This window comes from Lasiosphaeria miniovina, assembly GCF_030549165.1.
Source record: "Lasiosphaeria miniovina strain SMH2392-1A chromosome Unknown B0T26scaffold_4, whole genome shotgun sequence".
Classification (NCBI taxonomy): Eukaryota; Fungi; Ascomycota; class Sordariomycetes; order Sordariales; family Lasiosphaeriaceae; genus Lasiosphaeria; species Lasiosphaeria miniovina.
Window position 1 is genome coordinate 5,731,408 of NW_026848223.1, and position 12,519 is coordinate 5,743,926.

Below are 12,519 nucleotides of genomic sequence, written 5' to 3' on the forward strand. Positions count from 1 at the left end.
GGCTGGCCGCCGCGTCTTGTCTTTGTTGCTGGCTGGCCGCTGCGTCTTGTCTTTGTTGTGCTGTCCTTTGTGGTTGTTTTGCCATTACGGCGGCACCATGCGACACTTGACCACCGAAGCTGCGGGATCCGGCACCCGGCGGATCAGGCGAGCCAGCCAATCCGGAGGCGCTGGGACCGAAATCGCCAGCCCGCAGCCCGCCGCCCGCTAAAACGTTGAGGGGCGGGGCTTCTGCATCGGGGACTTTTATTCTGTTGGCGTTTTTGCTAGCTCATTCCGGGCTGTGGTAATGCAACTTGCTCCCCCGGTTTCTGTTCACCATTTTGCAACATAACCCCGGCCTTCCGGCTCGGTCCCCCTGGTGCAGCACCTCCGATTGACTCGCCACACTGCAAAAGCCTCGTTGCACATCGATCATCACTCTTCGGCTCGCCTTGAACTCTTCTTTCTGTCTCGGTATCTGACCTGTGTTCCTGACAGCGTGAGGATCTTTGTGTCTCTCTTTTCTGTCTCTTTTTTGTCTCTTTTCTGACTGTCTTCTGACTCTTTTCTGACTCTTTTCTGACTCTTTTCTGACTCTTTTGCCTCTTTTTTGTCCATTTCCTATTGGGGCAACGACATCAGTCCGGCCTAGACGGCGTCACCGCGGTCATGGCGCTCTTTCCTCGCTTCCAACTGTTCGAAATCGAGGATATGCCGTGGTGTCCATCGTGGCTACGCGAATATGCGCACCGCGCACTGCACCAGATGTGGAACACGGTCGGGCCCGGCAAGACCAGCTCGACTGCGGCCCAGGCGTGCGACATTCTCGTATCCAAGCTCCCTGCCGAGCCGAGCGCCTACACGTTTGTCGACGCGTGTGCCGGCGCAGGCGGGCCGACGCCCATGCTGGAGCGCAGCCTCAACTCGCGCCTGAAGGCCCTGGGCGGCAAGAAGCAGCCCGTCCGCTTCCTCCTGGCCGACCTGTACCCGGACTGGGAGGCCTGGAAGAAGATCACGGCCGCCTCGGAAAACATCACGCACGTCAAGCACCCCGTCGATGCCGCCACGGTTGAGCGCTACGTCACTGACGGCACCCTAGAGTGCCGCCTGTTCAACCTGTGCTTCCACCACTTTGACGACGCGCAAGCAGTCAAGATTCTGCGGTCTTCTGTCAACCACTCCGACTCGTTCGTGTGAGTCAAGTCGGAGGCACTTCGCCACTCAAATGACACGTGAGAAACTAACCCGCTCAAAGCATCTTCGAGATGACGCAGCGCAACCTGCCCGCGCTGCTCAACACGTCCATCGTAATCCTGTCCCCGCTCATCTCGACGCTGCTGTGGTTCTGGTGGTCGCCGCTGCACGTGGTCTTCACGTACCTGATCCCCATCGTGCCGCTCTTCTTCGCCTGGGACGGCTACGTGTCGTGCATCCGCACGCGCACAGGCGCTGAGATCCGCGACATCATCGCCCAGGAGGAAGCGCGCGGCGGGCTCGACACGCGCGACTGGACGTTCCACTACGGCCAGACAAAGGTCCTCCCGCCGTTTGGAAACCTGTATTGGTTCATTGGGGTCAGGAATCGCAAGGACGTGTAGCCAGGGCCGAGCAAGAGGGCTTGGGTTGGGAGTTGGACAGGTGACTGTATTGGGCGTAGGTCAGAAATCTGTTGTATCTTGGTTGGGCTCCAAACGGCGCTGAAGTCCTCCGGTACAAAACCAAACTCGAGCCCTGTCTCGCAGGGTCTTCGGCATTGTTGATCAGATGTGAAATATCATTCCTCTTGTACATTGGCACACTCGTCGGAGCGATGGCAGATGGCAGAATGCGTCCCCGTAGTTTACACTAGCATCACGAATAATGCGGTCGCTGGCCAGAGTCGGGTTCGGTGTGCACCACGTCGGGACTCGTTGATTAATTATCGCAAACACCTATGGCATGACTGCTCCCTTTCCCAGAAATATCTATCATCGGAACTGGACTCAACTCCGCGGCTCGTCAGGCAGTGCCACAGTAACTGGCGAAGCCGGAGAAGAGCAGTTGCGCGTAAGATTAGAGAGCTTAGGACACCTGTGGACCACTGCTGCAAGATGCCCCTTTTCTGAATCCCCCTTTTCTGAATCCCCCATTATCAGCTCCCCGCCAATCCATGGGTTGTATGCCGCTGACGTAGGAGGCCCTAGATGACTCGCTCATCCGGTACGAGAAGATACTGACAATGAGCAAACCTCATCGACGGAAACTCGCCGACATGTACAACTGGATGAAAAGGTCGACGCTCGGAAACATATCCATCACCAGCTACGACCGGGACATCTTCAAGAACCAGGATGAAGACCCTCTTGTCTCGCTGGACCCTTCCGAGTCTGACACCTTCACCTCGTGGGTTCAAGACCATCTGATGCAGATCTACCACCGGTTCGGGGGCCGATATCTTGCCATCCGTCTTACCGCCCTCCCACCTCGCCGCCCAGTCCCCAGCACAATAGCGAATTCCAGGTTTATTTATCTGCTGACATTAATGGACCAACAGACCCCAAACACATCTCCGCACCTCCGCGGCACTGTCACTTACTCGGAGCCAGTCATCAAACAGGTCACCAGGCTTGTCACCGTCACGGTCGCATGCGCAGTGCCCATAGGGGCGATTTTCGCTCTGCACTTCGTCGTCGACACGACTGCCAGACTGGGCATCGTGTTCGCCATGTCGGTCGTCTTTGCCCTGTGCATGGCCCTGATGACGTCGGCCACGACCCACGGCATCTTTAGTGCCACACCAACGTAGGACCCATGGTATCTCGTGACCTTAACAATATGTGTGAAGACGGGCCTCTCTGTTTACCACCAATAGTTTCGCCGCCGTGTTGGTTGTGCTTGTCAGCACTGATGGTTCAAGTGGTGGCTCAAGGTAGTCTAACTAGGCACTTGGGTCAATGGTTCGACGAGAGAGAGTGCCGTCCTTGAAGAGGTCACGGAGGTGCGGGTAAGCCTAGAAAGGAAGTGGAGCCATGGCCTGACCTTCTAAGGCACATGCTCGTTGGAATCTTGATCGCCCTTCTAGCCGGCGAGACCAACGTGAGAGCGACAGAAAATTGCATTTATGAATAATGCCGCCTTCTTTCCTTTTCGTGGAGCAGGCGGCTCGAAGGGAGAACGTTAGTCAGGCTCGGCAAAGTGAGAGACTACACACGTGTATCCGAAGCGTCCCTCAGGCTCTGAGCCATTCTTCCAGATCTTGATATGGTAGACTTGGGCTATAGAGTCTTACGACAAACTAGGTACTTTGCTATAGAGTCTTGCGACAAACTAGGCACTTTCGCTTTGTCCCAGGACACAAGTGGTGACAATAGAGGTGTCAGAGGAAAGACTACAAAGCGTGAAGAATGGACTGCTGGGCACTCCCTGCTCTGCATTACCTCCACCGTATGCTGAGCCGAGCCCGGTCCCAGTGTACCACATTGGCATATACTCAACTTTTACAATTGCTTCATCTTCAGAAGCGCGGGTGGTAGAGCGTTTTGGGGCTACGATGACGAGTTTTACATTGGCCCACACCGCAAATACGTCGCACATTATTGAGCTATGGCCCTTACATCGCACGACACTTATCGAGTCTCCCCACTCTCGGGCGGACGCTTTTCTCTCCGCCCGTTTCGCTTGGACTGTAATCTTCAGAACTGAACTCTTCCGAGTCTGGTGATGACCTTGGGGACAATGACAAACCATCGAGCGTCAAAGTGTGTATCCTTTCTGGGAGGAACAAGGTTTGCTGGATTGTCAATGTTAGGATAGCCTGCTCCGTACTGGTGCATCAAATTCCGCGTGTCCAAGCATCGTCTTCTTTCGCGACAAGATGGGCGTTTACTAGATTACATTGGGTAAGGGTGTAAGAGGGTGTAAACAACCCCGCTGTTACCCGGCTAATGAACCCCTGATCATTGTTTGCTACCGCTTCTCCGAAATCGGGATTGCACGAATAACCTCGATAGGAGGAGAAAGGAATATGAAGAAAAGAAAAAGAATATGAAGAAAAGAAAAAGAATATGAAGAAAAGAAAAAGGAAAAGGAAGTTTAGAGCCCTAGCTGTGGCTCCTCTGGGACGTCCTCCCGTCCGCTCATCCACCGATTTGTCCCTTGACTGTCGATGATCCCGTTGCTATCTTTCGCCAGAGGAATAGCCGCTGTCGTTCTCGTGAACAGCTTAATGCCGGCTTCGTTCCGGCTGTCTCTGCCCTGTATTGCTCTCACCGATGTTGTTGTTGCCGGTGTTTGGAGGGCCGAGGCTGCCACCGGCATCGCTGTCCTCTGCGGCGGTTGCAGCACTGCCGCTAGCCGTGTGCACGTGTGGCTCGGGCAGCTGACTTGGGGCAGCAGCTGCCGTCCCCAATGCCAGGGCCACAGTCCTCAGCGCTGTTCCATCGGTAGCGGCGGCGTCTGAGGTAATAAGCGCGGGCCGCGTGCCACCAGCCTGCGCGTCGCGCCGCCGCCGCCGCCGCCACGGACTCGCAACCATCCACTCGAGATCCTCTTGGTCTTGCCGGCGGAGCCACGGCTGCGTGAAGGCCCCTCTAGCCTCATACCCGGCCGTCAGCCGGCACAGCAGCCTGTTCTCGCAGTGGTGCCGGGCGACGCGGATCCGGAACGTCCGCATGCTGCCGTCTTGCAGCGTCATGGTGCGCGACTCCAGCGCGAACGTGCACCTAGGGGGAGGACAGTTGGTTAGCGATCTGGGGAAAACGGCTGTCGTGGAGGGTGCGGACGTCATGTTTGCCAGGTTGGAAGTGTGCCAAGTCCTCGTGCCTGGGCTTCAAGCCGACAGGTTGTGCGGTTAAGCGGTTGTTCGTCCCTGTGGGCGGAGCCGAACGTGGAACAAAAAGTGAATACGTGTATCTGGTTTGGTCTTTGTTGTTTGTCTTTGTAGTGAGTGACAGTGATTGCGTTCCAGTTTGGAAGTTTCTAGGCTTTTGGTGGGAGACATGGCCGGCTTTTATAACTGCCAGACAATACCGTTGGAGGTCACTGCCCTGCTTCGCTTATGTCAAGATAACTTGTGTCAAGATGGTGAGTGAGCCATCGTGTCGTGGTTGAGGCGACTCCAGTGTATGTATCAGCGTTGGCCTGTTTCGGCAACCCGAGGCTGAACTGTTCCGGTGGTAGGTCAAGAGTGTGCAGGATGTTGACTCGAACTGGCAGGTTCCCATGCAAACTCGGAAGGAGGCAGAGCTTGTTTGACCAAGGTGCATATTGTACCCCTCGGGCGGTCAAGTGGTGGCGGTTGTTCGATGCCGGCCCCTTAGCCGCCGGGCAGCCCCCAAGTTTCGGCGCCGGGGTGGCTGTGTACCGTTGGGCCGCAACGCCGGCGGCCACATCCCAGAAGAAAAGACTCTTTAGACCTTTTCGGTACCTTGGGCTTCATTGGGGCAGATCTTGTATCATTGGCATTTTATGCACCTATGATTCCCTGCAATGGGTCAAACGACTCCTGATGCGTACTTCATTATTAGGGGGCGTCTCCGGCTACTGTAAAATCGTCCCCTTCCACTGTAGGTACATAGGTCCCCAAGTATAACAACTCACCGCCCAGGAAATCACCGCCCAGGAAAATACCACATTTTACAGCCAAAATTACTACATTCGCTGGCTGCCCCGCCCTAAGCGCTGGCATCACGATTGTACCGCTATTGCACCTCACCGCCGTCGCTAACGTCAATATACTTCCAAATACGGTAATTAAACCTCCCGACCGTAGATTCGCTCAAATCGTTCAAATCTGTAATAACAAGCGAAGGTGACTTGGCTGAGTTCGCTTACATGACAAGGCCAAAAATGCAATAAAAAACCGCGGCCTGCACCGACCGAAGGAAGGCCCCGCCTTCCTGGGTGCATTTACCCAATCCGAGGGAGGCTTTTCAGCGCCTCCTGCACTCTTAGACCGGGATCGTAACAAGAGGAAGTCAACATACGTACCCTACCGTCTAGGATTCCTTATACCAAGGCAGGAATGTACCTACTTTGGGAGAATATAATGTACTCGCGTGGCCTTAATGGCTTCAAGAAGGCATAGAAGATGATGAAGTCTACTTTTCTCAGCCAAATACCTGAACCTATATACCGCTCGCTAAAGAGTGGGCAACTTGCTACATCAATAACGTCCTCAACTTCGGTCAGCGTACAATATCACTAGTTGAGTCAGTTAATAAGCTTCTCAAGTCTTTTATTATCACCAGTAATAGCAATACATTCCAGACCGTATAACAGTCACTTGATATGGTGGAGGGTATGAAGGAAGCCTGCGATAATATGACTACGAAGCAAAAGGAGCGCATTCGCTTCGATTACTTAGGGAAGTAGTGGCTTGGTGAGGCTTCCTACGACGTGTGTTATGACGCCCTCGATCGTGTTATAAAGCAACACCAAAAGATGGAAGTTACTCTCGGGGACCACCCCCGGCTTCTCAAGCCCTACACCGGTCGGTTCTGGGCATAGTATGGCATTCCTTGCTCTCATGAGCTCCTTCGGCGTTACCAAGCCGGTAATTTGAATCTTCGAAAGACCGATTTCTATCCATATTAGTACTAGCTTCACAACACCAAGGCACACAACGCGGTGGCCGGGGCGGCACAACATCACGAACTTCACGTGGCCCTGCAGCCTCTGTAGTGGCTGAAGGTCGTGTTGCAAAGCCTACACATAGTGGAAGGGTCCCGCGACCTACTGCCCGGGCATTGGAAGGTATGGATTAGAATAGTCGTTGTGGGCAGTTGTGACAGAAGCGCTCAGTGCGCTCAGTCTGCCAAGACCGAGCTGGGCACACTGAGCAGAGCGCTCAGTGTGGTTTTGAGTGCTCAGTGGGACTGAGCACCAAGTGGAACACTGAGCATCTAAGGGAAGGACTCTGATTGGTTATTCATAGTCCTATATAGGAAGCTGGAGGAACACTCTCTGGGAGTTGGTTCCTCAGCTATCAGTGCATATGGTTTGCCATTCATTGCTTGACTGACTGAGAGTGAGACTCTCGCAATCTGTGCACTATTGTTTGCTCCTTATACGTCGTATTACCTGTGTGGTTCGCCGCACTACAGCTCACCCACGCCCACCCCTACACTTTTACCTAGTTGGTTCTTGAGGACTACTTGGAAGAGAGCCAGGCCTTTGTTATTCGTGCTGTACTATTATCGTATAGCTGGACCCAGGGGTAACGCTTCCACTGCTCCTCACACTAGTGAGAAGACTAAAAAGGGCCCCTCGGCTTGTCTGGTTCATCAACCGACCAAAGGACTTTATAACGGATGTTTTTATCGTTAAGCATCTTCGTGGCCTGGAATGGCGAATATCCCTTGAGTGTAAGCCTGCGAAGACAAGAGCGGCATTTTCGTAGGTAACAATACTCAAAATCCAGGCCCAGAAAAGCCTTTCGTAAGTCTTTAGCAATCTGGGATAGCTAGTCGGTTGATGTAGGAAGCAATGAATGCCTTGTACTCAGGGCCAAAGACTACCCTGAGCTTTAACTTGTTGAAGTCTCTCTCGATAGGCGGATGATTTTCATGGCTGGTGTCACGGTTAATAGGTTTTGAAGGACTGTTGCCAACAATATACCGTATTGATTTAGTGTAAAACTAAGCTAAGGAAGAAAAAAGGAAAAAGAAGAAGAATCGCGAATTGTGCGATCAGTGGAAAAGGTTGTGGGCGGGGTAGCTCGCAACCACGTGACCAATGCGCTAGACCTAACTGGGCTTATCGGGAAGTGACGTCACACGGCAATGCGATAAGGAACCCGAAATGCGCTGTGCCGTGACAGCTGGTATGCTTAGGACGAAGCTCAAAGGTCCATTTCCTATTATTAGAAATAAGCACTTTGGCTACGTCCCGCCAGGGGTAGTCCTTGTGATCGGTGGTGGCGATGTTCTCCGTTGCCTTGGACTTTACGATTTTCCCTCGGTAAGAGCCAAAATCCACCCTTGCTGCGCTGAAGTCTTTGGCATAGTTGGCGCCTCGCAGCTTGCATAACGAACCGTGCAGAAGCAGCCCATTCGTCCAAATCGACAATTACATGGTTGAGGGTGTCGTATTTGAAGGTGAAAGCCTACGGTTAGCGGGCGGATTGGAAAGTGGTGATGGTGGCGGCGCGGGCGGCCCGGCGATGATTTTGGTGGTGGTTTGGTTGAAAAGGAAGGTTTGGTTGAAAAGGAAGGTTGCAATGGAAAAGGAAGGTTGCAATGGAAAAGGAAGGTTATAGTGGAATACGAAGGTTGTAGCGTAATTAGATTAGGTTGTGGTAAAAGTGGTAAATTACGTGGCGGCAGAATTTTGGATGCACCGATTCTATAGGGTTAGGTTATATATAGAGGAATACAGTGGATGGGGACGATTTTACAGTAGCCGGAGACGCCCTAATTATTTATTGCAGCAAACAGTGAGATATACTGTATAACAACAATTAATAGTACTAGTTCTAGTGTAGAAATCATTCGAGAGTGCAAGGGGATTTCATTTAGCCGTGGGTCCAACTCTCTTGAATGAGACGGACTTCATTTTGGCAGTGTCGCCTCAACAACTTGCCCAAGACCCGTGACGATGTAGATCTTCCGCCCGTCCCTGCTCAGCGCCACCGATGTCGGCCCTGGATATGGCATCAGGTTGCTGCCGTCGCCACCGACGAAGAGGGTCTGCTCCCCGTCGGCCGCGATCCTCTGGATCGAGTTCGGATGGAGAGCCACGTAGGCATCCGGCGTCAGCCCCGAGCCAAAAACAAAATCGTCAAAGGCGTGCGTGAACCCCGGGTTCTCGATGCTGGTAATGCGTTCAACCTGGCCAGCTCTCTCGCCACTGGCCGTGATCTTGATGCGACCAAAGAAGCCCAGGCCCGAGTTGGTAAAGTACAGATAGCCGTTGCTGACCTTGATGCCGTTTACCCCGAGGGGCACGATGGCGGGATCTGAGCTGGGACCGAGCTGCGTGTCGGCAATAGCGACGTCGATCCTGCCAGTGGCCGTGTTGATGCGCAAGATCTGCCCGGCTACTGATTCGGCGGCCAGCACGACGCCAGGGTGCCCCGGCAGCGGCGTTATCCCGTTAAGCCCCGTGGCGGCTGGGAGACTGGCCGCCACCTTGACCTTCTTCTTCTTGACGTCGACCGTGTAGACTTTCATGCTGCCGTTGACGAAGCCAAAGCCTTCTGGAAGGAGGTCGCCCCCGCCGACAGCAAAGACATCGGGAGCGATCTCGGCAATTCCCACGAGGGCACCGACGCCGGGAAGTTTGGCCACCAGCTCGGCCTCTGGGGTGCGCGTGTCTGGGTTCAGACTGAAGAGGGAGCCGTTGCTGAAGGTGCCGAGCAAAATGTGGCCGTTGGGGCGCACGGCTACGTTTTCGATGAAAGTTGCATTGTCGGGGAATGCGTAGATTTGGCGAGCCTGGGGCTTGAAGGGGGTTGCGAATGTGTCTGACACAAACAAGACGAGAAGTGACAGGAGCATGCTAGGCTTATACATGGTCAAATGCACGGGGATCTATATCGACAGAAACAGAGAGAATGACAAAAGGATAGAATAGAAATGCCTTTTTCTCGGGCACCAAAGCCGATAGAAAAAGAGCAAACTAATGCATCCAAGTAAATGAATGCGGGGCTAATAAAGAGCAGCATGAGATGTTACACGCGGGGGTGCGCTGTGGCCTCGGCTCTTCCGGAGATTGTCAACATTGCACAGAATCCTGCCTGAGCCAATTCGCGGCCCGGTAATGAGCCATGACTGGGGTTGGATGACCAGAACCATGACGAGGAGCTTGTCAGCTTTCAACGTTGGCTTTGCTTAAGAGAACGTTTTTATACACTGTTAAATCGTTGCCGTGCACTGTAGGTGCATCGGCGCCAAGGCCTTACAGCTCACCGCCCAAGAAATTACCACTTTCGCTGGCTGCACCGCTCCAAGCACTGGTAGCGCAATTGTAGCCCAATTGCACCTCGCCGCCGTCGCCAGCGTCAACACACTTCCGAATGCGGTAATTCCAGCCCGGGGCCGTAGAATCGCTCAAATCGTTTAAATCTACAATGAAAATCGAAGCTGGCTTCGTTTAATTCGCTTACGTAACATGGCCAAAAATGGAATAAAAAACTGGGCCTGTCACAACTGCTCACAACTGCATGCAACTGACAGCCTTACTGATCCATGCCTTCCGCCCGGGCACTCGGTCGCGGGACCCTTCCACTTCGTGTAGGCCTTACAACACGACCTTCAGCTACTGCAGAGGATGCAGGGCTACGTGAAGCTCGTGATGTTGCGCCGCCCTAGCTAACACGCACGTGCCTTGGGGCTGAAGAGCTTATGCCGGCTGGGGGTTCGAGAGTGGTGATGGTGGCGGCGCATTGTCATCAGGCGCATCGCTACGATGGCCAAAGTCGCTCAGATCGCTTAGATCTTCAAGGTGGACTTTTTTATCACTAGTTAGTACTGCGCGACGAAGAAATGAAGCCATACCGATGCGTCGATTGAATGCGGTGCCGACGATGTTTTTTAGTGGTTGTGGAAGGTCGGTTGTAGTGGAAAGGTAAGGTTCGGTTGCGTTATGGTAAAAAGTGGTAAATTACTACGCGGCAGAATCTTGATGTACTGGAGGGCGGGGTAGGTCGCCACGGTTAGGGTTATGTGTGGTGGACTACAGTGCATGACAACGATTTTACAGTGTGTAAAAACGTCCTCTTGCTTAATTACCAACTCTGTCTGGGCCCTGGGGATTCGGGGGCTAACCCGAGTCCGAAGTTCCGTGACTCGGGGCCAAGAAGAACCCCTGAATCCACGGAGCTCATGCATCAACCGTCCGACGTTGAAGCTACATATAGAATCTTGAGCCGGCACGGATGAACTGGTAATCAACAAGCGATCAATCCGGTGCCAATCAACTATCTAACTACCTACCCAGGTATCTAAGCAACTGCATCCAAGAAATCCCCAAGTCCAAATCAGGAAAACCTTTAGTGTCGTCTGCCTCCCGGAAAGTACGGGCCGCCGCCCTCTTGATACCACCGCCCGCCGGTCCAGTAGAAGTCCCGCCCCGACGGCGACCTCCACCAGCCCCTGCCAGCGCCCGGGCTCCGCCGTCTTTCGCCCGGGCTTTCACTCTCGCTCCCGCTGCTGTCGCTCCAGATCTCAAAAACCCCATCCTGGCCGTCGGAGCTCGAATCTCCGTCGCTTTGGCTCCGCAGGGATGTATGCTCGCCCCTCTCGCTCTCCAGCTCGCTGTCGGAGCCAGAGTATTCGCTTCCGCTGTCAGAATCCTCTGATTCCTCGCTTCTCATGTGCGCAGCGGGGGGAGGGTTTGCATTCTTGACGTGCGGTGGTCCGCTTCCGGGGTGAGGGTTGCCGCATTGAGATGCAGAACTGACACTGTCAGACTGTGAGGTTTTAGAGTTGGTGCACTCGCTCTCGCTGCCGCTAGCGTGGAGCATCTCGCCGTCTGAGCCTGCTGTCCTGCCATTCTCAAGTCCGGCGTTGTCTTCGGCTACGTTCCGCGCGTTGGCGGCCATTGGGTTGGGGTGGGTGCCATTGACGCAGTCGCTGTTGTCCTCTTCCTCCCGGGGGTCTTTGCTTCCCTCAGCCGCTGGGAAGTAATTGTTTTCACTCTCGCTCTCGCTCTCGCTCTCGCTCTCGCTCTCGCTCTCAACTTCATCCTGACTCTCGCTCTCGCTCTCATCTTCATCCTGACTCTCGCTCTCGCTCTCGCTCTCATCCTCATCCTGACTCTCACTCTGCCCCTCATTCTCATCCTGACTCTCACTCTGCCTCTCATCCTCATCCTGACTCTCACTATCACTCTTACTCTCACTCCCACTCTCATTCTCATCTCCGCTCTCACTCTCACTCTCACTCTCACAGTCACTTCCGTCGACATCCGTCACCTCGCTGTGGTCGTCATCGTAAAATACCGACGCGGGGCACGTCGGCCGGCAGCAGTCGGTCCAGAAGCGCACGCGCTGGCGTCCCGGGGGCGGCGTGTCCGACAGCATTGCCTGCCAAGACGGCGTGGGCCCGCGGTAGCCAGCTTCGAACTGGCACCTGTGATTTTTGAACTGGTCAGTATACTTGTTTTTCTGAGATATAATAGTGGAGTTTGACTTTGATGTCCCCGTGGGGGGGGCATGGCTTACATTGCCCCTGTCGGTGCTTGTCGTTGAGTGGACTTGATGAAGTGTTGGTTGGCGAAAGGGCACAGGAAACGTTGGACTATGCCTACTACGGCCTTCCTTGTGGTTTTCTAACCACGCTGAAGGGAAGGTAAAGCCTTTGCAATACAAACTAGTCCTCTGTTCTGTTTGTGATGGTTGCGGTCTAGGTGTATGGTTCAGTTTGCGGTTTGGTCCTTGGGGGCAGCCGTGGTGTTGCTATGCGTAACTATTCAGCGGCATGATGGGCAGATTTATACATTTTCTGGCCCAGCTTCATCATCTCTTCACGCCGGTATTTTTCTGGAGGCCGGCGAGGCAGTCGAGGCTCCTTGCGAGGCGCTCTCTCAGCCGTGGCCATTTGGCTCTGCGCGCTAAAG

At 54.0% G+C, this 12,519-nt stretch overlaps 6 protein-coding genes across 6 annotated transcripts; 2 read left to right on the top strand and 4 right to left on the bottom strand.

Annotated features, from left to right (window-relative positions):
• Positions 1-151: 151 nt before the first annotated feature.
• Positions 152-1,919, top strand: B0T26DRAFT_831019 (uncharacterized protein). Its single transcript, XM_060447467.1, has 3 exons — positions 152-537; positions 560-1,175; positions 1,238-1,919. The coding sequence occupies exons 2-3, from the start codon at positions 652-654 to the stop codon at positions 1,578-1,580; spliced, it is 867 nt and encodes a 288-aa protein (XP_060297274.1). The 5' UTR covers positions 152-537; positions 560-651; the 3' UTR covers positions 1,581-1,919.
• A 281-nt stretch (positions 1,920-2,200) lies between these two features.
• On the top strand, positions 2,201-2,767 carry B0T26DRAFT_752399 (uncharacterized protein; the record flags this gene model as incomplete). The annotated part of the gene is made up of 2 exons (XM_060445517.1): positions 2,201-2,455; positions 2,516-2,767. The coding sequence occupies 2 exons, from the start codon at positions 2,201-2,203 to the stop codon at positions 2,765-2,767; spliced, it is 507 nt and encodes a 168-aa protein (XP_060297275.1).
• A 1,286-nt stretch (positions 2,768-4,053) lies between these two features.
• Positions 4,054-4,747, bottom strand: B0T26DRAFT_752400 (uncharacterized protein; the record flags this gene model as incomplete). The annotated part of the gene is made up of 3 exons (XM_060445518.1): positions 4,054-4,163; positions 4,231-4,682; positions 4,743-4,747. The coding sequence occupies 3 exons, from the start codon at positions 4,745-4,747 to the stop codon at positions 4,054-4,056; spliced, it is 567 nt and encodes a 188-aa protein (XP_060297276.1).
• Positions 4,748-7,406: 2,659 nt separating this feature from the next.
• B0T26DRAFT_713435 (uncharacterized protein) lies at positions 7,407-8,263 on the bottom strand (the record flags this gene model as incomplete). Its single annotated transcript, XM_060442119.1, has 3 exons — positions 7,407-7,560; positions 7,757-7,980; positions 8,193-8,263. Coding segments are annotated over 2 exons (378 nt in total), but the record flags the coding sequence as incomplete, so codon positions are not given.
• A 98-nt stretch (positions 8,264-8,361) lies between these two features.
• B0T26DRAFT_713436 (uncharacterized protein) lies at positions 8,362-9,770 on the bottom strand. The gene has a single exon (XM_060442120.1). The coding sequence runs from the start codon at positions 9,471-9,473 to the stop codon at positions 8,511-8,513; it is 963 nt and encodes a 320-aa protein (XP_060297278.1). The 5' UTR covers positions 9,474-9,770; the 3' UTR covers positions 8,362-8,510.
• A 1,038-nt stretch (positions 9,771-10,808) lies between these two features.
• On the bottom strand, positions 10,809-12,181 carry B0T26DRAFT_332124 (uncharacterized protein). The gene has a single exon (XM_060434417.1). The coding sequence runs from the start codon at positions 11,981-11,983 to the stop codon at positions 10,952-10,954; it is 1,032 nt and encodes a 343-aa protein (XP_060297279.1). The 5' UTR covers positions 11,984-12,181; the 3' UTR covers positions 10,809-10,951.
• Between the last annotated feature and the right edge of the window lie 338 nt (positions 12,182-12,519).